The sequence below is a fragment of the Schistocerca gregaria genome, chromosome 7, assembly GCF_023897955.1.
Source record: "Schistocerca gregaria isolate iqSchGreg1 chromosome 7, iqSchGreg1.2, whole genome shotgun sequence".
Classification (NCBI taxonomy): Eukaryota; Metazoa; Arthropoda; class Insecta; order Orthoptera; family Acrididae; genus Schistocerca; species Schistocerca gregaria.
Genome location: NC_064926.1, coordinates 482,133,536 through 482,159,720, shown reverse-complemented (window position 1 = coordinate 482,159,720; position 26,185 = coordinate 482,133,536). Strand labels below are relative to the sequence as shown.

Below are 26,185 nucleotides of genomic sequence, written 5' to 3'. Positions count from 1 at the left end.
AATACAGAGATGTGTAAACAGGCAAAATACGGCGCTGCGGGCGGCAACGCCTATACAAGACAAGTGTCTGGCGCAGCTATTAGATGGTTGGCCGGTGTGGCCGAGCGGTTCTAAACGCTTCACTCTGAAACCGCGCGACCGCTACGGTCGCGGGTTCGAATCCTGCCTCGGGCATGGATGTGTGTGATGTCCTTAGATTAGTTAGGTAAAAGTAGTTTTAAGTTCTAGGGGGCTGATGACCTCAGATTTTTAAGTCCCATAGTGCTCAGAGGAGCCATTTGAACCATCACCTGTTACATCAGTTGCTGCTGCTGCTGCAATGGCAGCTTATCAAGATTTAAGTGAGTTTGAACGTGGTGTTACATTCGGCGCACGAGCAATGGGACACAGTATCTCCTAGGTAGCGATGAAGTGGGGATTTTCCTGTAGGACCATTTCACGAGGGTACCGTGAATATCAAATGCCTGTGAGCACTATGGGACTTAACACCTGAGGTCATCAGTCCCTTAGAACTTAGAACTTAGAACTACTTAAACCTAACTAACCTAAGGACAACACACACATCCATGCCCGAGGCAGGATTCGAACCTGCGAACGTAGCTGTCGCGCGGTTCCGGACTGAGCGCCTAGAACCGCTAGACCACCGCGGCCGGCGTGAATATCAGGTATCCAGTTAAACATCAAATCTCCGGCATCGGTGCGGCCTCAAAAAAGATCCTGCATGAATGGGGCCAACGTGACGGAAATGCAACCCTCCCGCAAATGGCTGCAGATTTCAATGCTGGACCATCAACAAATGTCAGCGTGCGAACCATTGAACGAAACACCGTCGGCATGAGTTTTCGGAGCCGAAGCCCCATTCGTGTACCCTTGATGGCTGCACGACACCTTTGCGCCTCGCCTGGGCCCTCAACACCGATATTTTACTGTTGTCTAGAAACATGTTGCCTGTTCGGACGAGTCTCGTTTCAACTTATATCGAGCGGATTGACGTGTACGGATATGGAGACAACCTCATGAATGTATGGACTCTGCATGTCAGCAGGGAACTGCTGAAGCTGTTGGAGGGTCTGTAATGGTGTGGGGCGTGTGCAGTTGGATTGATGTTGGGCCCCTGATACGTCTAGATACGACTCTGACAGATGATACGTACGTAAGCTTACTGTCCGACGCCTTCATGCGTTCACGTGCATTGTACATTTTAACGGACTTGGACAATTTCAGTAGGACAATGCGACAGTCCAAATGTCCAGAATTGCTTCACAGTGCCTCCACTAACTCTCTTCTGAGGTTAAACACTTCCGCTGGCCGCCAAACTCCCCAGAGTTGTCGTGTTGCTGCACTTCTGCTTGCTCGAGGAGACCCTACACGATATTAGGCCGGTGTACGAGTAACAATTTATTAGGCTCTTCACTGTATTTTGGACAGCAAAAATAGACTATTATGTACTGTGGTGAAGAATATACTGAACTGAATATACTAGTAGTAGTAGAGGTAGTTTTTTGTTGTTGTTATCAGTGCGGGGACTGGTTCCATGCAGCTTATCAATTAAGTCCCAAGAACATGAAGAAATATAAAAGTTTAAAATTGTTCACGTACTTAATCTTAATGTCATAGTAAGCAACGAATACAGGAAGTAATTGTCAAAACGTAAACAATCAAACGAACCGCTGAGAACGGTAAGTGCCTATAGCTCATCATCGGCGAATGTAGCGTCTATCCAGGGTTCTGACATCTTACGGTGAATCAAGTTTTCTGTGCTGTAGACCCACATTGTTGTATATATGAAGATCCTTGAAAAGCTGTCTCGATGGTTGCTGTGATATTCCCTCAAATGCGGGCTCGACGAAGGTGTGCTGTACGCCTTATTTGTTTCAAGGATGTGGTTGCACTTTGGGATATAAATTTGGAATTTTCCACATAATTGATCTTTATCATCGTAGTAAGCAACGAATATAAGAGGAAATTGGCAAAAGGTGAACAATGAGTTGTTACAAGGAGGTTGCGAAATTGTTTCAGTAACTTCCATGACTTCATAACGCCTAAAACAAATTACAGTCCTAAGTAAGAAGTAAAAATGGGCCTAAAATTTAACAAATCTTACATCATAACCCATGCCGTCTCAGTGGTTTCATTCCGATAACACTCATAAAAGTAGTAGTAAAAGTTCAAATTTATGTTACAGTAATTTAGGCCAATTATACTTACTCTCACTGTGACTTATCTCCTCAATATGGCCAGCCTAAAACAAAGGCATGCCGGAGTCTCCTACGTTCAAGTAACACAATCTCCGCGCAGCCTGTTGATTTGAACGCCACAACTGACTGCTGAAATGCACTGCATTCGTAGAAGTGCCTCAGTTATCGCTAGAAGTCTCTCTTCTGCAATAGCATCGATGGTTACATGCGAAAAGCGCTTTTACTTCCGAAAAAAGTTTAATGAATTGGTGAGTTCTTGAAGAAACTACGGGGACTCGGAGACTGAAGCTGTTGAACCTTCCACATGATGTATTCTTACCAACCACGCAATTACAACGTTAGTTCCAAATTACACGTTACGTTTAGGGCGCTGAAAGGAACGGGAGAAGTCCCTTGTGTTTAAGCGTATCGCAAAATACTCATCAGTATCGCACTCACGATGTCGACTGCTACAGGGAAATCAGCAATTCGTGCCTTCTATACAGCAGCTGCAATATAGGCAGTGGCAGTGAACAAAACTAAAAGAAAGCGCTGACGAGAGGAAACAGGAAACATGAAGTCTCTTGAAATAGAAATTATTTTACAGAATATTCAGGGTGTTTCAAAAATGACCGGTATATTTGAAACGGCAATAAAAACTAAACGAGCAGCGATAGAAATACACCGTTTGTTGCAATATGCTTGGGACAACAGAACATTATCAGGCGGACAAACTTTTGAAATAACAGTAGTTACAATTTTCAACAACAGATGGCACTGCAAGTGATGTGAAAGATATAGAAGACAACGCAGTCTGTGGGTGCTGTAAGCGTGCTGTTCACAACGTGCAAGTGTGCTGTGGACAACATGGTTTATTCCTTAGAACAGAGAATTTTTCTGGTGTTGGAATTCCACCGCCTAGAACACAGTGTTGTTGCAACAAGACGAAGTTTTCAACGGAGGTTTAATGTAACCAAAGGACCGAAAAGCGATACAATAAAGGATCTGTTTAAAAAATTTCATCGGACTGGGAACGTGACGGATGAACGTGCTGGAAAGGTAGGGCGACCGCGTACGGCAACCACAGAGGGCAACGCGCAGCTAGTGCAGCAGGTGATCCAACAGCGGCCTCGGGTTAGCGTTCGCCGTGTTGCAGCTGCGGTCCAAATGACGCCAACGTCCACGTTTCGTCTCATGCGCCAGAGTTTACACCTCTATCCGTACAAAATTCAAACGCGGCAACCCCTCAGCGCCACTACCATTGCTGCACGAGAGACATTCGCTAACGATATAGTGCACAGGATTGATGACGGCGATATGCATGTGGGCAGCATTTGGTTTACTGACGAAGCTTATTTTTACCTGGACGGCCTCGTCAATAAACAGAACTGGCATATATGGGGAACCGAAAAGCCCCATGTTGCAGTCCCATCGTCCCTGCATACTCAAAAAGTACTGGTCTGGGCCGCCATTTCTTCCTAAGGAATCATTGGCGCACTTTTCAGATCCGAAACGATTACTGCATCACGCTATCTGGACATTCTTCGTGAATTTGTGGCGGTACAAACTGCCTTAGACGACACTGCGAACACCTCGTGGTTTATGCAAGATGGTGCCCGGCCACATCACACGGCCGACGTCTTTAATTTCCTGAATGAATATTTCGATGATCGTGTGATTGCTTTGGGCTATCCGAAACATACAGGAGGCGGCGTGGATTGGCCTCCCTATTTGCCAGACATGAACCCCTGTGACTTCTTTCTGTGGGGACACTTGAAAGACCAGGTGTACCGCCAGAATCCAGAAACAATTGAACAGCTGAAGCAGTACATCTCATCTGCATGTGAAGCCATTCCGCCAGACACGTTGTCAAAGGTTTCGGGTAATTTCATTCAGAGACTACGCCATATTATTGCTACGCATGGTGCATATGTGGAAAATATCGTACTATAGTGTTTCCCAGACCGCAGCGCCATCTGTTGTTGACAATTGTAACTACTGTAATTTCGAAAGTTTGTCCGCCTGAAAATGTACTGTTGTCCCAAGCATATTGCAACAAACGGTGTATTTCTATCGCTGCTCGTTTAGTTTTTATTGCCGTTTCAAATATACCGGTAATTTTTGAAACACCCTGTATCATGCCACTGTCGTAATAAAAACACGAAACTTAATTAAATGTAATAGCTATTTTCCAATGTATGTAGTAGATAGTGTTTATTCAGAAATGTAGTGTTAGGCTTACATTGGACAGGCTGCTCCCATCGATCAAATACATGCCCAGAAAATTACTAGTCAGTCTCTCAAAATCCATACTTTTGGCACATTAACATGCACCCTGCCGAACCAATTCTCTTTTGAAGCCTCAGTAGCATCTCTTTTTCACTGCAGTGCTGTGAACGCAGAAGTTTTATTTTCTATTTAGTTTCTTCCACTATTCTTTGAACACGTGTATATTTCAGTTGTTCCTGTTATCATTATCTTTCATTTTCGTGTCAAAATGACATAACTGTAGTTCTTTTTACGAAGCTGTTATATTCTGTCTCCTCGGAATTCCTTGTCACAGCGAGGAAGTCGCAAAGTGCACAGGTGCCAGATGACTTCGTCACGTGGCAGTGCTTCTGCGAGGTAACACTTTGGCTTCTATCTACAACATTCTTTTTTAACAGTTATCACGCGCCGATATATAGGCTACTTGACTTCGATTTCCTACGAAAGCTAGCAGCTGTGTGGGAGGTGCCGAGTTTAGACAGTTTGCGCAACTCCGCTGGATTCTTCTGCGCAAAAAGAAACGTGTATGTTGGTACTCTGGCACGCTGAATGAGGCTTCATCTGAGGAAATCAAATCTGGGCTCCAAATGTCCTGGTACCACTTCATTTAAAAACCACAAGAAAATCAGATCATGTGTTAGCTGACTTTTTAAAAATTGTATTTATTTGGCCTCTAGGTGCCCAGCTCTTTAGCCATTACATTGTTGTTTAATATGTTTACAATTACATAGTCATTTGTTGCGTCAACACTTAATTTTTGGTACACCTCACAATTTCTGATTGCGTGTTATCACTGCATGTAAATCAACCATTATAAACTTCCTTATTCTTTTGCTGAGGACATTAGTAACTGAGAATCATATGTGATTTGGACAAGTTTTGTGGGATTCAAACATTGGCAACAAAGAACTAACCGGGCAAGAGATTGACACTGTACACAAATAACCAGTTACAAAATGACTGTCAGCAGTTTCTTCTTTGGTATCAGTTGCTGGCGTGTGTTTGTAGAATCAATCAATTATTGCGTTAGCTATGGCTGAATTTTAGAATGGATGCCCACGTCTTCCAAGTGCTCTGCGATGTTGACATACATCTTTAGCTACTGGACAAGGTTCGTGACTCTTGTGTGCAGGGGAATTCCCGGTTTGACGGCGTCCATATGAATTTACCGAGCTAACTGCCGTAGCGGGAACATCCGAGCAGTTCTGGAGAGGTGTCTTCGCAGTATGGAGAGGTTAAGACTTCTGTTCTGTAGAGATGTACCGAATTGCAATGGCGTCTGGGTTAGTTGTGAAGCTCTAGCTCATGAACAACAGAAAATTTGTTAGGATAAATATGCAGGTCCTTTTTGAAAATGTTCTCAGTAAACAATCTTTCAGAGCCAATTTGGTTTGGCGATCCTATTGTGCTTAATTTTTTCCAAGACGTCAACTTGGTCAACAGGTTTTCGTCGTTATTTATTTTCTCGAGTCAGGAGCACACACGTAGGATTCTACAAATATACAATTTCAAGTAAGGAAACAGAAGCAATATATATATATATATATATATATATATATATACAAAATTGAAATCAGACGGTCTTTGCACAGAAACGAACAAATACTACATTCTCTTGTGACTTCGTTGTAACAATGTGGGCGTCATAAGGACTCACACAAATGTTTCGTTGTCTGTAGTTCTCGGAACTTCCTGGCAAATTAAACTTTGTGCCGGACCGAGACTCGAACTTGGAACCTTTGCCTTTTGCGGGCAAGGGCTCCTCCGACTGAGATACCCAAGCACAGCTCTGCTGCGAACCGTTATAAGCTTCCTTATTCTTACGCAGAGGATATTCATTCAGGAAACATCACCCGGACTGTGGCTAAGCCCTGTCTTCGTAATATCCTTTCTTAATGAAGAACTAGTCTTGCAAGGTTCGCAGTAGAGCATTTGTGTTTGGAAGGTAGGAAACGATGTACTGACGGAAATAGAGCTGTGAGGACGGATAATGAGTCGTGCTTGGGTAGCTCAGTCGGAGAACACATGGTCGCGAAAGGCAAAGGCCCCGAGATCGACTGACGCTCTGGCACACAGTTTTAATCTGCCAGGAAGTTTCATATGAGCGCCCACTCCACTACAGAGAAAAAAATTCATTCTGTAACTCTCGACATTAGAATGTTCTGGCCCTTGTAAGTGCCTTGTAAGTTAGGTTGTCCTTTGATTTACCAACGCCCGTTCGTAACCTGTTCAGTGACCTCCATGAAGTCCATTCCAAGTTCTGTTCGACTGGTAAGCAACTGCTGATTTCACCCCTGCTTGGACATGACTAATTTTGGCTACTCTCGATTTTTTTTTCTTTTTTTTCTGGCCTTCTTGACTGATGCATTTACTGCAAGATATTCTTTGTCGCGCAATGAAGGTACTGGTAACCAGTTGCCGGCCAATACAGTGATACTGTGTGTTTTTTACAGAAACACGGCCCGCGGATGAAGTGCGCGGCTTGTAAGATCATCGCGCACACGAGCTGCATCGCGACGCTGATGGACCGCGTGCGCTTCACGTGCAAGCCGACGTTCCGCGACGTGGGCGTGCGCCAGTACCGTGAGCACACCTCCATCCACCACCACTGGGTCCACCGGCGCTCCCAGAAGGGCAAGTGCAAGCAGTGCGGCAAGGTCAGTACTCAGTACGATACGGTACACATCATATGATCATATGAATAGGAAAAAGAATGCCGTAATTCTTTGAATACTCCATTAGTAGTGTAGCGCTTGACACAGTCACGTCGATTCAATATTTGGGCGTAGCATTGCAGAGCGATATGAAGTGGGACAAGCATGTAATGGCAGTTGTGGGGAAGGCGGATAGTCGTCTTCGGTTCATTGGTAGAATTTTGGGAAGATGTGGTTCATCTGTAAAGCAGACCGCTTATAAAACACAAATAGACCTATTCTTGATTACTGCTCGAGCGTTTGGGATGCCTATCAGATCGGATTGAGGGAGGACATAGAAGCAATTCAGAGGCGGGCTCCTAGATTTGTTACTGGTAGGTTTCGTCATCACGCGAGAGTTATGTAAATGCTTCAGGAACTCGGGTGGGAGTCTCTAGGGGAAAGGAGGCGTTCTTTTGGTGAATAGCTATTGAGGAAATATAGAGAACCAGCATTTGAGGCTGATTGCAGTACAATTTTACTGCTGCCAACTTACATTTCGCGGAAAGACCACAAAGATAAGAGAGATTAGGGCTTGTAAAGAGGCATATAGCAGTTATTTTTCCCGCGTTCTTTTTGGGAGTGGAACAGGGAGCGGTAGATATCACAGGCAAAATCAAATTTCGCACCAATCCAGCGACCACGAATAAATATAGACAAGGTATCGTCTTTCGACAATTTGCACATACTTCTCGTACGAACACACACAGGTTTATCAATATATACATTTGCATCCCGCATCTCGTGGTCGTGCGGTAGCGTTCTCGCTTCCCGCGCCCGGGTTTCCGGGTTCGATTCCCGGCGGGGTCAGGGATTTTCTCTGTCTCGTGATGGCTGGGTGTTGTATGTTGCCCTTAGGTTAGATAGGTTTAAGTAGTTCTAAGTTCTAGGGGACTGATGACCATAGATGTTAAGTCCCATAGTGCTCAGAGCCATTTTATAAATTTGCAGAAGCGCCGCTTCTGGTTACAGCCATTGACTGACTGATCATACACTGAAGCCCCAAAGGAACTGATACAGGCGTGCATATTCAAATATAGAGATATATGAACAGGCAGAATACGGCGATGCGGCAGACAAGGCCGTAGCTGTTAGATTGGTTACTGCTGCTACAATGTCAGGTTATCAAGATTTAAGTAAGTTTGAACACGGTGTTCTAGTCGGCGAACGAGCGATGGGACACATCATCTCCGAGGTAGCGATGAAGTCGGGATTTTCCCGTACGCCCATTTCACGAGAGTACCGTGAATTTCAGGAATCCGATAAACATCAAATCGCTACGGTCGGTAAAAGATCCTACAAGAACGGGACCAACGGCTACTGAAGAGAATCGTTAAATGTGACAGAAGTGCAACCCTTTCGCAAATTGCTGCAGATTTGAGTGCTGAGACATCAACATGTCTCAGCGTGCGAACCATTCAAGGAGATGTAATCGATGTTTACTTTCGGAGCCGAAGGCCCACTCGTGTATCCTTGATGACTGCACGACACAATGTTTTACGCCTCGCCTGGGCCAGACAACAACGACATTGGACTCTTGATGATTTGACGCATGCTGCCTGGTCGGAAGAGTCAAATTTTATCGAGCGGATGGACGTGTAAGAGTACGGAGACGCCGTCATGAATCCGTGGATCCTGCATGTCAGCAGGGGACTGTTCAAGCTGGTGGAGGCTCTGTAATGGTGTGGGGCGTGTGCAGTTGGACTGATATGGGACCCCCGAAATGTCTAGACACGACAGGTGACACATACGTAAGCATCCTGTCTGATCACTAGCATCCATTCACGTCCACTTAGCATTCCAATGGACTTTGGCAATTCCAGCGGGACACTACGGCACCCCGCACGTCCAAAATTGCTATATAGTGGCTCCAGGAACACTTTTCTGAGTTTAAACACGTCTGCTGGTCATCAAGGTCCCCAGGAATGAACATAATTGACCATATCTGGGATGCCTTGCAACGTGCTGTTCAGAAGAGATCTCCAGTCCCTCGTGCTATTATGGATTTATGGACAGCCCTTCAGGATTCATGGTGTCAATTCCCTTCAGCACTACTTCGGACATCAGTCGAGTCCATGCGAAGTTGTTGCGGCACTCCTGTGGACTCGCTGGGGCCGTACACGATATTAGGTACGTGTGCCAGTTTCTTTGGCTCTTCAGTGTAAATGTCCTGTAGGCAATAACGACACGGGTTGGAAAGTTCACCAAAGTCGCCACCAATGAACGTAGAGCAGAATCTAAGCGAACAGTAGCTACACTAAGCCATACTTGCCACACTACCATTGAAACGATTGATGCAATAAATCGAAAACTTTTCGTTGAAGATTGTTATAATTTGTACTACTATTGCTTTAGCGCTGATTGATCGTATTTGACCATCCACCGAGGTGGGAACACATTTGGTCTGTGTGTTGGGTTGTGGCCAGACCCGGACGACGAGAACTGGTACGGGTTAGCTGTGTGTCACTTGGCAGGCCAGTTTAAACACGGGGTGCAAATTGATGCCGTCACTATGGTCCTTCTGTAAATTGGAAAGTGAGCACATTTCCAAACTCACACGCTCGCGCGCACACGCACACGTATACCAAGCCAGCCCGACAATATCGTTTCCCCCTCACGTTCGCCCTCATGTGTGACAGTTATTCATAGCTGAAATTTTCGCAATATTCACGATTGAATAATCTTAGACCATATTATTTTAGACTGGATTCGGAAACTTTTTCAGTAAGCCGTTGTAATTTCAGTTTTTTAGTCTTGTAACGATAGGTCCCTTAGTGGCCCCGAGTGTCAAGCTACAAACACGAGGACTCGGGATTCAATCCGGAGGCGGATTTGTGATTCTGAGATTTTTTCGCCTCTGACAGTCGTTTCTTAATGTGAAGCTGATGCGAAGTCCTCGTTAAAATGTAGCTCGTCCTTTAAGTAGATGGGTTAATTCAGTCCAAATGCCGGGGGATGAAAGAGTACATCAGCATGTCTTTTAAAACTCTGCCGCGTTGGAACCTACGTTCAGGTTGAGAAGGCCTTCGTTTATTCCGTGATAGCTTCAGAATTTACATGAGTGTACAAAAAATTCCGGAACTCATTTTATTGCTGGCGTACAAACTACCCCAGTGCTGTAACTACAGCGGCAGCTGGAACAAACACTAGATGCGCATTCGACTTGGCAGTTGAGACCAGGCAGTGGTAAGTAGGGCTAGAGGCGCGCCCGTAGTGTCGCAGATCGCAGTGGAACAACGAAATGAGCATCGCTAAATCAAGTGTTCGACCATTCTCGAGAACGCTTTGAAGAAGGGATAAGTGCGTGGAAAGTTTTTTCGAAACACCTTGTCTTTCGAAAATAAAGCATGCTCTCGCTGACCACTGCCGGGACTTGACTAAAATAAGAAACCCACACAATGCTTTTCTGGAAAAATTCGTCACGAGTAACGAATGTTGCTGTTATCAATACCATCCTACAACGAACCAGTAAAGTGCAGAATAGGTGTCTGATGGTTCGGCAAGAGCGAAGACGGTCCGAATGTGCCACACGAATTTGACTGCATCCCAAAAAATGGTTGTATGAACATTCCACGTGTTGTTGTATTATGTAGAAACTAAAGCAGTGAAACTGTCATACCTTTTCTATATTTTATTAATCCCATCTCGAAGGTTAAGAACTGACCTGGGGGGGGGGGGGGGGCGGCAATGCGTATTCGAGTTAACACTTTGAAACGCATTCTAGAAGTTCACGAATGCTATACCGTTCACACCAAAAAAATACTAATATTTCCGACCGTTAGTTCTTTCTGGAAACATCCCCCAGGCTGTGGCTAAGCAATGTCTCCGCAATATCCATTCTTCCAGGTGTGCTTGTTCTGCAAGGTTCGCAGAAAAATTTCTGTGAAGTTCGGAAGGTAGGAGACGAGGTACTGGCAGAACTGAAGCTGTGAGGACGGGTCGTGAGAAGTGCTTGCAGAGCTCAGATGGTATAGCAGTTGCCCGCGGAAAGCGAAAGTCCCGAGTACAGTTTTAATCTGGCAGGAAGTTTCGTTAGTTCTTTACCTCAGAGTAGTCAGCTTATAATCCCCTACTGCCTGTATTAATTCTGACGCTATACGTTTGTCACATCCACAATTCACGGGCACAGGATGATATTACAAAGTAGCACCGGTAGCGAGCAGGGAGCGCTTGTAGTCTGCAGGCGGTTTTTCCTCTGTGGCGGCTGCAGGGTCCGGGGACGCCCCGCCCACGCAGAACTCTGAGACGATATGAGATGCGCAGACCGCTCCTCCGGATTAGCCACACACATTTGCGTCGTCGGCGACGGCGCAGGCTCTGTTTGGAAAACCTGCGCCGTGGGACAGGGAGACGATATTAGCCGCGCAAACAGCGCCAGCCTTCAGGAGCGCCTTATTTCCTGTGCAGATTTCCCTGCTGGCTCCTAACGCACATGTACAGCACCTGTGTTGGTGAGCAAGTTGGGAGGTGGGAGCGAGGTGAAGGGCGGAGAATACTTTGTGTCGCCAGTGGCAGTCCCACGGCACTGGCTCTAGTCGTTGCCTGTCCTGGTAACACTACGTTGCGGTAAGCGTCACGTTTTGGTCAAACGTTTGAGCGGATTACACAGTGGTTTTCTATACGAAATTTCATAGTCAAACGAAGAGTGGAAAACGGACAAATGGGATATCAAATTGACCAAGGTGAGGCGTGGTTTTATAAAAATAAGTGTATTTGATTGAAAGTAATCAGTGTAAATAAGAGCACCTTAATTACTGATTTGAGGGAAAATTTAAATGCCGGCCAGAGTGGCTGAGCGGTTCTAGGCGCTTCAGTGTGGAACCGCGCTACCGCTACGGTCGCAGGTTCGAATCCTGCTTCGGGCTAGGATGTGTGAGATGTCCTTAGATAGTTAGGTTTAAGTAGTTCTAAATTCTAGTGGACTGATGACCACAGATATTAAGTCCCATAGTACTCAGAGCCATTTGAACCATTTATGAAAATTTAAGTATTTCATAAACAGCTGCTGACAGCTACACAAACGGAATGTTAAAAAGTTTCTCTCTTGACGCCCTAGCTACTTTGCGCGTAAAGTGATTTTTTGGTGTCATATTTTCTTCTGAAAATGTCTTCCTTCGAATAAATCACAAAATTAATGACATGTAGAGAACACAAGACGCTTGGAAAGCAGATGAGGCGCCAAATGGTTCATCTCTTCAAGGCGTAGTTATTTTGTGTACAAAAGTTGGGTTGGTATATAATTTGCTTTCTAAAATGGCGTTCGAATAAAATACTAAACATTGAATATTACGAAAACATTCAGTTTTTGCCTTTCTCAACAAATCTTGAAAATAAAAAAATGAGAAAAGCTGCTGGGATGTTTTATGAAATCGTTTGTCTCAAAGTAAGAAATAAAATAGATGGATGAACATCTGATGTGCTGTTGAATGATTTTCGAAATTACGTACAGCAAATGAGTTGGCTATTCAGAAGTTAAAGCTAATGTTGAGCACTAGCGGATATCAACCTGATGAATAAATTTACATGTTCGGAAAAGTATTGCCGTTGTTTCTTAACGTAACATTTCTCGTGTTTGCTTTACGCCACCCATAACGAACAGACAGTGGATAAGTGCTTCCGCCATGTCTAAACCCCCATGAAAATCAGACCTAAATGTTACACATGGCCGGTCGATGTGGCCGAGCAGTTCTAGGCGCTTCAGTCTGGAACCGCGCGATCGCTACGGTCGCAGATTCGAATCATGCCTCGGGCATGGATGTGTGTGATGTCCTTAGGTTAGTTAGGTTTAAGTACTTCTACGTTCTAGGGGCTGATGACCTCAGATGTTAAGTCCCATAGTGCTCAGAACCATTTGAACCATTTTTTTATTTTTATTTTTTTATTTATTTTATTTTATCTTTTTTATTTATTTATTTATTTTTTTAATTTTTTTTTACACATGCTCACTGATGCTCACGCTACAGAGAGAAATGGCACAATGCGGCTATTCGCTTAAGCGTAATGTAATACACTGCCCTTTGCCATTGGACATCACTCCGCAACACGCCTTCTTACATCAACAAGTATACTCCGCAAGCCAGCTTAAAGAGAGCGGCGGGAGGATGCAAATGCGCGCACGCGCGCGCGCACACACACACACACACACACACACACACACACACACTTATAGGCAAGCCTCGGTGTGATTTCTAATGTTTTTAATTCTACAGTCATGGTCTTTTGGTGGAGCGGAGTACGAACTGATATGAAACATGCTGACGTATTAAAACTGTGTGCCGGGCCGAGACTTGAACAGAGGATCTTTGCCTTCCGGGGGAAGGCGCTCTACCGACTGACCTAACCAAAACCCATCCTCGCACCTTTTCTTCCGTCAGTACCTCATCTCCTACCTTTTTAGTATATTTGTTAATTGTTCAAGGAAGTAGGCTCTCGGAATTTTAACAGTAGAGCACGCAGTGATGCGCAACGCCTTTCTTGTAGCAAGAGCCACACGGAGGCTGAGCTGGTTCTTGACGCTTCCACGCTTTCTGATTGAACTTCTAGGGAAATGCGCGCTACTCTTCTTTAGGTTTTTCTCTGTTTCCTCCGGCAGTCTTCGATCCCAGACTATCTAGCAGTTTTCACGATTTGGTGGAACAAGCGTCCTGTAAGCTGCCCCATTTATGGGTAGTCTACACTTGCTGAGGATTTTTCTAAAAAATCTCCGTCTGGCATCCGCATTATCTGTTATTGGTCTTAACGTGATCGATCCGCTTTAAATTTCTTCTTATGCGATCTCCCAGGTATTTAATGCATGTGACTGCTTCCAGATATTCTACAGTCGTGTAATCATAGAGTAATGGGTCTCTCTCAGCCAATATGTGTCCATTATGTTACATCAGTTTATGTTTAGTGTCAGCTGCCAGTCCTTGCACCAAGCTTTGATTTTCTGCACTTCTTCCTGAATTTCGCTTAACATTTTCTAGCATTGCGACTTCTCGATATACAGTAGAGCGTCGATTATCCAAAGTAATTGGGGGACATGGGTGTTCGGAAAACTGGTTTGTTAGGATAATCGAACTGTACATGTTTGTTTGCCAAAAAGAAGTACTGTACAGTAAATTTATTCATAAAAACAGGCATAACTTTTAGTATTCCAAAATAACATACAAAGGCAACTTCAGTAGGAATATATAGTAATAATCTCGTACTTGTCCCTCATAGAAAGGACAACACGTTTACGTTTAAGCATTTTGTATCGTCAAGTTCACTTCCTCACGCAGCAGCACACAAGTAGTCGTAACAGAGAACAGAAGGTGACTGTTTGCACCGTGAGAAGCACTAGCATTTTGTATCGTCAAGTTCACTTCTTCACGCAGCACCACACAAGTAGTCGTAACAGAGAACAGAAGGTGACTGTTTGCACCGTGAGAAGCACTTCTTGGGGGCGCGCAATCCTTCAAAATGCGCGCAGCGGCACGCCGGGGCCACACGAGCGGAATAGTTTCGGAACGTCAGACGCGCGGTAAATGACAGCACCGCTATGGCGCATCGGGTAGATGCAGCAGTCCACACGGAGCGGAACGTCTGCGGCTGCGGAATTTTGCCGCTTGCCAGCGGCATCGCCCATAGCGAGGCGGAAAACCGAGGCGGCACACGCAGCGCTATGGGTCATGTGAATCAATTGGGCATTTCACACGGGCGGTGCGACAGGTGTGCGGAGAAGGGCCAGCTGACAGCAGTCAGTGCTGGGAGCGGAGTAGAGTGGCCATTTGCAGCAGGCAGTTGCTTGCTCGCTTCCGTGTGACTACAAAGTGACTTCGACGATGTGCCCACTAGACATTGAGAAAATAGATATTGAGATTCTGATCATGGAAGTGGAAAAAAAGTGTTGTATTTGGGATGTAAGGATCGAGGAATACAAGGACAGAAATAAGAAGGATGCAGCATGGCATGAAATCTGCTGTGCATTATTCGATGATTTCGCAGATCATTCAAGCACAGAGAAAAATCCGATGGTAAGTTTTTCGTCCACTATTAGAATAATACAATTGGTTAAAAGATCACTCTGTATTGTAACATAGTTAGCGAATTAGTTTTCTGGAACTTGTTAAGTATTTTTGTTTAGAGATTGCTGAACAATGATAAGTGTTGAGAAAGTCCTGGATTTCTATTATTGTTGACATGTTACACGTTAATTATGTAACAACAATGCACAAATACAACAATAGAAAAGAACAGCGTATTTTGACAATAATATGTAAGAATTGGCAATAATGTTATGGATTCTTTTGCATCGCATGAGTTAAGCCACATGATCGCCTTGGACAATTACATTATTGGGTAGAGTGATAAATCACTACAAACAGAAGATTAAATAAACCAGGTTCAGTAAGCACTGCTCTCAAACGAGTTTCTGGATAGTGTATGAAAGAGTCAACAGTAGCTGATTAGTTAGTTTTATTATGTCTCAGGTGAATTTACAGGTGTAATTACCAATAATAAGTTAGAACAATAAAATTAATAAAACTAAATATTAACGAAAATGTATAAAAAGTTCACCTCAGATTTTGCTGTCCTCCTAAGGCACTTTACCAGCTTCACATACAAAATAATTTGCCATTACATCTCTGTTTCTTGTTGCTGAAACACTTCTTCTTTCATTCAAGTTTGTTGCAGTCTCAAGCCCATTCACAATAAATGTGTCTTCAATTTGGTGCCCATCTCTCTCGCGTACATAATTACGCAAAACACAACATGCTTTCGTTATGTCAACAGCAAAATCCAGTTTCACATTCATGGTTCGCTGGAACACGCGTCATTTGTTCCACAGTATGCTGGAGGAACATTCGACGTACCTACGAGCCCGTGACTAACGGTAGTTGAAAATTCTCTTCCCGCGTGTCAACGTATTACCACCGCATCTGGCGCAGCTGTTGGCTGTGAACAGCTTTGATTCTGCCGCTGCTTCTACTGCCAGTGCCGAGCTGACCGAAGTGCGCTGATTGTTGAAACTCTGCGGCTGGCGGCGTGGCCGCTCAGCAGCGCCTTGTGAAGGTCCCATTAGAAGCTATGTTGCGCCAGCGGTGGCCCAGTGTGGCGACCACTGTGGGAAACTTGGTGATGGACGGTAGGGTGGGAGAGTAACAGGTGCGAGCGAGTACACAGTTCGGTTAAGCGGTCGTTCGGTTGACAGACATTCCGATAATCGACGCTCTACTGTACATCATTAGCTACGGTATGACTCATCAAACTACTGACGTTATCTACTTGGTCACGTATCTGATATTTCTCTCCTTTATGAATAACATACTGTGTTCTTTTAGCTATTCAGTACAGTCACACAGCTGGGCAGATGTTCCGTACACTCTTATTTTATTACCTAGACGGCAGTGCCACGATGCATCGAACGCATTCTGGAAGTCAAGCAACACAGGATCAACCCGTGCACTATTATCTGCTGCTTTCTGGGTCTCATTGATGAACAGACCAAGCTGAGCTTCACACGATCGTTGTATTCGGAACACATGTTGATACCTGCACAGGAGATTTTAGGTCTCCAGAAGTGTCGTATTACGCGAGCACAAAACACGTTTCAAAATAGTACGTGCACAGCCGTAGGAGTGATGGGGCATTACGCGCGCATTGCACCGAACACACCAAGGCCAAAATTGAAAGAAAAACATGGACGAGAAGGGGATAAAAGATTTTGAAATACCGTACAACAGGAGGAAGTTGAAAATTAGAAGAGGAGCTTAGGAATCTATTGCAGACGTACAGAAAGTTGAAGGAACAAAAATTAGTGCAGAGCTCCATTAAACGACGGGCTAGTTTCCTAGAATGTGTTCCGTGACACCACAGGACAGTTAATTTGTTAATGGAGGAGAGAGTGGTGTTAATTGTACAGGGACATCAACATTCGATGTAAACAAAAAGATTATAGATTGCAGAAGTTATCCGAAGATGAAGCAGTTTCCACAGGATAGCCTAGCGTGGGAAGATAGTTTGAACTAGTCTTTGGACTACAGCAACAACAACAGCAAAAATAACAAATTTTCAAACGGCTCTGAGCACTACGGGACTTAACTTCTGAGGTCATCAGTCCCCTAGAACTCACAACTACCTAAACCTAACCAATCTAAGGACTTCACACACATCCATGCCCGAGGCAGTCCTTAGACGGGTTTAATGCAGCTCTCCATGCTACTCTATCCTGTGACAGCTTCTTCATCTCCCAGTACCTACTGCAACCTACATCCTTCTGAATCTGATTAGTGTATTCATCTCTTGGTCTCCCTCTACGATTTTTACCATCCACGCTGCTCTCCAGTACTAAATTGGCAGCCGGCTGCGACGGCCGAGCAGTTCTAGGCGCTGCAGTCTCGAACCGTGCGACCGCTACGGTCGCAGGTTCGAATCCTGCCTCGGGCATGGATGTATGTGATTTCCTTAGGTTAGTTAGGTTTAAGTAGTTCTAGGTTCTAAGGGACTGATGACCTCAGAAGTTAAGTCCCGTTGTGCTCAGAGCCATTTGAACAATTTTTTGAACTAAATTGGTTATACCTTGATGCCTCAGAACATGTTCTACCAACCGATCCCTTCTTCTAGTCAAGTTGTGCCACAAACGTCTCTTCTCCCCAATCCTATTCAATACCTCCTCATTAGTTATGTGATCTACCCATTCAATCTTCAGCATTCTTCTGTAGTTCCACATTTCGAAAGCTTCTATTCTCTTCTTGTCCAAACTAGTTTCACTTCCATACATGTCTACGCTCCATACAAATACTTTTAGAAACGACTTCTTGACACTTAAATCTATACTCGATGTTAACAAATCTCTCTTATTCAGAAACGCTTTCCTTGCCATTGACAGTCTACATTTGATGATATTCTCTCTACTTCGACCATCATCAGTTATTTTGCTCCCCAAATATCAAAACTCCTTTACTACTTTAAGTGTCTCATTTCCTAATCTATTACCCTCAGCATCACGCGATTTAATTCGACTACATTCCATTATTCTCGTTTTGCTTTTGTTGATGTTCATCTTATACACTACTTTCAAGACACGGTCCATTCCGTTCAACTGCTCTTCCAAGTCCTTTGCTGTCTCTGACAGAATTACAATGTCATCGGCGAACCTCAAAGTTTTTATTTCTTGTCCATGGATTTTAATTCCTGCTCCGAATTTTTCTTTTGTTTCCTTCACTGCTTGCTCAATATACAGATTGAATAACATCGGGGAGAGGCTACAACCTTGTCTCACTCTTCTCCTAGCCACTACTTCTCTTTTATACCCCTCGACTGTTTTAACTGCCATCTGGTTTCTGTACAAATTGTAAATAGGCTTTCGCTCCCTGTATTTTACCCCCGCCAGCTTCAGAATTTGAAAGAGAGCATTCCAGTCAACATTGTCAAAAACTTTCTCTAAGTCTACAAATGCTAGAAACATAGGTTTGCCTTTCCTTAATCTAGCTTCTAAGATATGTCGTAGGGTCAATATTGCCTCACGTGTTCCAACATTTCTACGGAATCCAAACTGATCTTCCCCGATGACGACTTCTACCAGTTTTTCCATTCGTCTGTAGAGAATTCGCGTTAGTATAAGTCAGAGGGTATTTCGCCTGTATCATACATCTTGCTCACCAGATGGTAGACTTTTGTCAGGACTGGCTCTCCCAAGGCCGTCAGTAGTTCCAATGGAATGTTGTCTACTCCCGGGGCCTTGTTTCGACTCTGGTGTTTCAGTGCTCTGTCAAACTCTTCGCGCAGTATCATATCTCCTACTTCATCTTCATCTACATCCTCTTCAATTTCCATAATATTGTCCTCAAGTACATTGCCCTTGTATAGACCCTCTATATACTCCTTCCATCTTTCTGCTTTCCCTTCTTTGCTTGGAACTGGGTTTCCATCTGAACTCTTGATATTCATACAAGTGGTTCTCTGTTCTCCAAAGATCTCTTTAATTTTCCAGTAGGCAGTATCTATCTTACGCCTAGTGAGAGAACCCTCTACATCCTTAAATTTGTCCTCTAGCCATCCCTGCTTAGCCATTTTGCACTTCCTGTCGATCTCATTTTTGAGAAGTTTGTATTCCTTTTTGCCTGCTTCATTTAATGCATTTTTGTATTTTCTCCTTTTATCAGTTAAATTCAACATTTCTTTTGTTACCCAAGGATTTCTACTAGCCCTCGTCTTTTTACCTACTTGATCCTGTCCTGCCTTCACTACTTCGTCCCTCAGAGCTACCCGTTCTTCTTCTGCTGTATTTCTTTTCCCCATTCCTGTCAATTGTTCCCTTATGCTGTCCCTGAAACTCCGTACAACCTGTGGTTTAGTCAGTTTATCCAGGTCCCACCTCCTTAAATTCCCAGCTTTTTGCAGTTTCTTCAGTATTAATCTACAGTTCATAACCAATAGATTGTGATCACATCTTCCCCTGGAAATGTCTTACAGTTTAAAACCTGGTTCCTAAATCTCTGTCTTACCATTATGTAATCTATCTGAAACCTGTCAGTATATCCAGGCTTCTTCCATGTATACAACCTTCTTTTATGATTCTTGAACCAAGTGTTAGCTATGATTAAGTTGTGCTCTGTGCAAAATTCTATCAGGCGGCTTCCTCTTTCATTTCGTAGCCCCAATCCATATTCACCTACTACGTTTCCTTCTCTCCCTCTTCCTACTACCGAATTCCAGTCATCCATGACTATTAAATTTTCATCCCCGTTCACTATCTGAATAATTTTTTTTCTTTCATCATACATTTCTTCAATTTCTTCATCATCTGCAGAGCTAGTTGGCATATAAAGTTGTACTACTGTAGTAGACGTGGCCTTCGTGTCTGTCTTGGCCACAATAATGCGTTCACTATGCTGTTTGTAGTAGCTTACCCGCACTCCTATTTTTTTATTCATTATTAAACCTACTCGTGCATTACCCCTATTTGATTTTGTATTTATAACCCTGTATTCGCCTGACCGAAAGTCTTGTTCCTCCTGCCAGCGAACTTCACTAATTCCTACTATATCTAACTTTAACATATCCATGTTCCTTTTTAAATTTTCTAACCTACCTGCTCGATTAAGGGATCTGACATTCCACGTTCCGGTGTATAGATAATAATAGAAGAACTAAGGAACTACTTGATCGGATTAGAAGAGATGGAGGACTGTTAACACTAACTAATGGAATGTTGGTGGATGACAGTAGAATACGTGCAGGAAAACAGCCGGTGCTTGGAGGTAAATATCGTAAGGCGTGGAGAAGTCTGGAGCAGACCGTTATCCAGTAGTGGATGTCTAATGGTTGTTATTGTTACTGCTGCTGCTGCTGATTATTATTATTATTATTATTATTATTATTTTACAGCATGACGCATTGGATAATTGCCTCTACTGCTCGCTCTTCGCCCAAAGAAAATATAGTGTTCATGTGCAAAACCTCTAAGCGTTTTCTGAAAATTACAGGACTGCAGTGAGGTATAGCTCTCGAAGATGCCAGTAGTTCTGCAAGCAAATCAGTCACCATTTTCAAGACATGAAGTGAAAGCATGTTGTAGAAGATGCCGGCTTTAAATTCACTGTGACTCGAGCTTTGACGTCGTACAGCCTAGAAAAGACCCAACTAAAGAAAAATAAAAGCACCTACCAAACATTGTCCTGTCAAGCAAAATAAAAAATGACTACAGTTAAGCGTTTCGTATTGACAGTCAGTCCGTAGAATTTGAATGCAGCCTTCTGCATCTCTTTGGCACTTTACAAATTTCCTTTTTCTGGCGGACACACGTCCAGATCGTCCACTTACAGCAACTTCTCAAAACTCTGTAATCTCACTCCCCACATCCACCACTGCTGGCGGTTCACCTCCAACTGCTCAACGCTACGCGCTGTTCACATCCAACTGCCCAACACTACACAAGCGAATATTCCAACAATGGCCTCAAGCCACAGGCTGCACACAGCACAGTCAGTGATTTTCATACAGAGCGATACGTGACGTTACCAATATAAAAACCTAAACAACCTACTTACTCTACTTGTGGTGCTAAAAGGTCATTATGGCTTGTTTGAAACTTGTTGTGACCGTAGAAAATTTTAATTTTTGTTCTTTCCATAATAAGAGTCCAGGCTACATAGAAAAACAGCCAGCCGACATTAAGAAATAGTCCTGCAGGACATAGGGACAAGATAAGCGGCGGAAGGTGCCAAGTATGGCTTGTTGATCAAATAACTTTGTGTTTGACTTCCTGCCAGAGGAAGCAGCATGAATCAAACATGCACAATGGAATTCGCAAACACCTGGGCGATAATACAGCAAGAGAGAGTGTGAGTCACGTGCTGAAAAGACTCGTGTGGAACCGAATGAAGTTGTGTGCAGCTAGAAACGAAAGTGTCGTTTGGAACCAAAGGCATTCTTGCGCAAGCCGACCATTTAGAAATGAAAGGGTGGTGTGAAACAAATTAACTTGTGTGCACCCAAGTACATGAGAAACGAAGTAGAAGGCCAGGCAGCAGAATAGCTAGAGGCAGAGATTCATATGCAAATTCAGAGCCAGTGCCGGCAGTTTGGAGATTCTGCAGCGAGACGCCAGCGGGGCCGAGTAGGCCAATAGCAGTCGATACAGCTGATAAAGACTTCAACTACGATAAGACGCTGATACTCTGGTTGACACTCAGGAACTGCAGGTCAAGTAGGATTTTAGAGTTTCATTGGAATAGTGTTGAACAGAGGCTGTCAGTCTTTGTCTCAATTACTTAGAGAGACATCAGTGCTAAGCAAGAACAAGTGATTGCTTTATGGCCGGCCGGGATGCCGAGCGGTTCTAGGCGCTACAGTCTGGAACCGCGCGACCGCTACGTTCGCAGGTTCGAATCCTGCCTCAGGCATGGATGTGTGTGATGTCCTTAGGTTAGTTAGGTTTAAGTAGTTCTAAGTTCTAGGGGACTGATGAACTCGGATGTGAAATCCCATAGTGCTCAGAGCCGTTTGAACCATTTAATTGCTTTGTACTTGTTTCTTATATGTACCGGCAATTAGCTTTGAAGTAGCAAGTCCGAATAAGTAGACTGAATCTTACTAAGGGGTTTATGGTCCAACACCTTACATAAGTATATGTGAGAATTAGCTTGATAGAAACTAACCAATCTTTTCTGCCTATTGCAATTCTGTAACCTATTTTCAGGAGACTTATTTGCTACAAACCAAGGAGATTCTCTCCTTCTCGTATCCGATCTAAAGGTTGACAGCAATTTATAACTAATCTATTGTCGTTAACGTCCAGATTGCGCTGCGCAGTTCGCACTTACTTCATTCTGGTATAGTGAGGCTGTGCCGGGACGCGACAGAATGCATGAGAAACGCACCTAACACCATTTTTCGCAAGTAGTCGTCCTATTTTAGTCAAAATGCTTCCGCGGGGAGGAGAATGAATTTCAGACTTTGGAGCCTGCTGCTTGAACGCCTGCTTTGCCCGGCGCCACGTGCTCCTGCCTGGTGCCGGCTGCCTCTGCCTCTGCCGCTGCCTCTGCTGGGTGACGCACCGCCGCCGGGTCGCGCCGCGACGACGCCTCGCATTGTGGCTGGCGCCCCTTTTGTTCTCCGGCGCAAATTAAACATTTACACAGCCGCTCGATGGCAGTGGCGCAGCCCCGCCGAGACGCAAATCCTCGCCGTTCTCGACTCGGGGAAAGGCTCGTCTCGAAACGTCTCAGAGGCCCTCCGGACACCGGCAGCTGTGCCCGCGTAAAGGGCCGTGGGGAGGAGCTGCAAAATGGCCGACGGATATGCGTGGCACAAGAACGCTAATAAGGGAGCTCTCACCGGACTGCACACACCAGATAATGAGAAGAAAACTTATTTGGTCTGAACTAAGTAGTGGGACACGAAGTGAATAGAACTAAGTAGTGGATACGAAATGAACTCAGGCGTTGAACAGGGGTGCACGACTGAGTACCATCATATCTTCGTTATTAGAGAAAAGTGCAAGTCAGTTGTTAATAATCACATCATCATCATTTCATTACTGTCCTCAGCTTATACGCATCCACGTCGCTCCTGCATGTTTTCCAGTCTCAGTAACAGACCCTTTCCTCAGACTTCCATCCCTTTCAGTGTAAGAGACAACTTCCCTAGATAATTAGTTACGAGTTCCGTAGGTCATCTGGACGATTTTTTCTTATCGAAGTGTTATGGAAAGAATCAGTTTACAGGATATATACATAAATGATTACTTTTAAAAGTAATGATTTTGTTAAATACCCTACTGGCCATTAAAATTGCTAAACCAAGAAGAAATGCAGATGATAAACTGGTATTCGCTGAACAAATATATTATACTAGAACTGACATGTGATTAGATTTTCACGCAATGTGGGTGCATAGATCCTGAGAAATCGGTACCCAGAACAATCACCTCTGGCCGTAATAATGGCCTTGATACGCCTGGGCATTGAGTCAAACAGAGCTTGGATGGCCTGTACAGGTACAGCTGCCCATCCAGCTTCAACACGATACCACAGTTCGTCATGAGTAGTGACTGGCGTATTGTGACGAGCCAGTTGCTCGGCCACCATGGATCAGACGTTTTCAATTGGTGAGAGATCTGGAGAATGTGCTGACCAGGGCAGCAGTTGAACATTTTCTGTATCCAGAAAGGCCCGTACAAGACCTACAACATGGGGTCGTGCGTTATCCTGCTGAAATGTGGCGTTTCGCAGGGATCGAATGGAGGGTAGAGCCACGGGTCGTAACATATCTGAAATGTAACGTTCACTGTTCAAAGTGCCGTCAGTGCCAACAAAAAGTGACCGAGACGTGTAACCAATGGCACCCCATACCATCACGCCAGGTGATACGCGAGTATGGCCATGACGAATACACGCTTCCAATGTGCGTTCACCGCTATGTCGCCAAGCACGGATGCGACCATCATGATGCTGTTAACAGAACCTGGATTCACCCGAAAAAATGTTTTGCCATTCTTGCACCCAGATTCGTCGCTGCGTACACCATCGCAGGCACTCCTGTCTGTGATGCAGCGTCAAGGGTAACTGCAGCCACGGTCTCCGAGCTGTTGGTCCATGCTGCTGCAAACGTCGTGGAACTGTTCGTGCAGATGGTTGTTGTCTTGCAAACGTCTCCATCTGTTGACTCAGGGATCGAGACGTGGCTACACTATCCGTTAAAGCCATGCGGGTAAGATGCCTGTCATCTCGACTGCTAGTGATACGAGGCCGTTGGGATCCAGCACGGCGTTCCGTATTAACCTCCTAAACCCACCGATTCCATATGCCGCTAACAGTCATTGGATCTCGACCAACGCGAGCAGCAATGTCGCGATACGATAAACCGCAATCGCGATAGGCTACAATGAGACGTTACCAAAGTCGGAAACGCGATGGTACGCATTTCTCCTCTTTACACGAGGCATCACAACAACGTTTCACCAGGCAACACCGGTCAACTGCTGTTTGTGTATGAGAAATCGGTTGGAAACTTTCCTCGTGTCAGCACGTTGTAGGTGTCGCCAATGGCGCCAGCCGTGTGTGAATGCTCTGAAAACGTAATCATTTGCATATCATAGCATCCTCTTCCTGTCGATTAAATTTCCTGTCTGTGGCACTTCATCTTGGTGGTGTAGCAATTTTAATGGCCAGTAGTGTATACGCATCCACGTTGCTTGTGCAAGTTTTCCAATCTCAGCAACAGACCCTTTCCTCGGACTCCCATCCCTTTCAGTGTAACAGACAACTTCGCTAGCTAGTTAGTTACGAGATCCGTATGTCATCTGGACGATTTTTTCTTATCGAAGTGTTACGGAAAGAGTCAGTTTACAGGATGTATACACAAATGATTACTTTTAACAGTAATGAGTTTGTTAAGTAATTAATTAATTACTTAGTTAGAAGAGGGATGGCAACCTGACATGGTCTGCTGGGATATCCATGAGGGCAAGTGTCAGAAACGATGTAAACAGGAAGGTAATGGATGTCACAAGTTCTGTTATGATTTAGTGTAAGAAAAACAAATCACGTACTATTGACATGCATACGAAAACGATATCGAAGGCGGATCGTGGAAAGGGAACCACCAAGTAGGAAGGAAGGAGGGATACCACATGCCTCATGGATACAAAGAAATCAGGATTTAGTTTGAAGAGGAAATGTTAACGAAAATTTATGGACAGGTAGGCACAAACAGTGAATGAAAATTAAATTTGATGTATGATCTTAGATTACTGTAAAGTGTAACTACTCACTAAAACCGGGAATAATCGTTTTTGCAGGCTATCAATTTACAACTAAATATTCTTTTTGCAAACAGCAGGAGTTGTTTAGAAGAAATGACTGCTTTCCTATGTCAGGCATTTTATGTTATTGGGCATGATCAAAAATTTTCATTGATGCATATTGTACATTTCTCGTTCAGTACATTTATCATTAGATCCTCTAACCGGAAATCTTTCTCCTCTCATCCGGTTTACGTGCTCCTTCCATTTTCTCATATTTTCTTTTAGTTTCTCGTTTAGGAATATATAACCTAAGAGAGAAAATAAAAAGGAAGTAGAAGAAAATGGGAGGAATATGGAGACAGGATGGATGGAGAAAGATTCCCGGTGAAGGCACAAAATTATAGATGTCCAGGAAGAAGAAATGTAGAGAGACCACGCAACAGATGTGTACCGCATTAGACAATGTACATAATACATGAAGTGAAGTAGAAGAAGAAGACATATTGTACTTCTTTCTGAACCACTGACAGCATTAGAAATGGATAATAAAGGTTACGTTCCCGTCTAATGTGGTATGTATGAACATAACTTTCTCCTCAACTTGTGATGGATTATTTATGGCAAACTTCATTATTCCAATTTTCTGTACATTTTAGGAACTCTGGGAACCGAGGTGATGCAAAACTTTTTTTTGATCTGTGTATTCTCGGTAGAGATCAACATAAACATCATTTCCGCCCTTTTTATTGCTCATGAAATCCACACATTGCATGTTGTACCACTATACTGTGAGACCGTCAGAGGTGGTGGTCCAGATTGCTGTACACACCGGT

The 26,185-nt window shown here is 44.1% G+C and overlaps 1 protein-coding gene across 3 annotated transcripts in view; it reads left to right on the top strand.

Annotated features, from left to right (window-relative positions):
- The window catches only part of LOC126282166 (eye-specific diacylglycerol kinase), a 1,350,273-nt gene that overhangs the window by 1,137,200 nt on the left and 186,888 nt on the right, over positions 1–26,185 (top strand). For all 3 annotated transcript variants that reach the window (XM_049981691.1, XM_049981690.1, XM_049981689.1), the window contains exon 4: positions 6,899–7,102. In XM_049981691.1, coding sequence (XP_049837648.1) covers positions 6,899–7,102 — 204 coding nt within the window. The remainder of the gene's footprint in view (positions 1–6,898; positions 7,103–26,185) is intronic.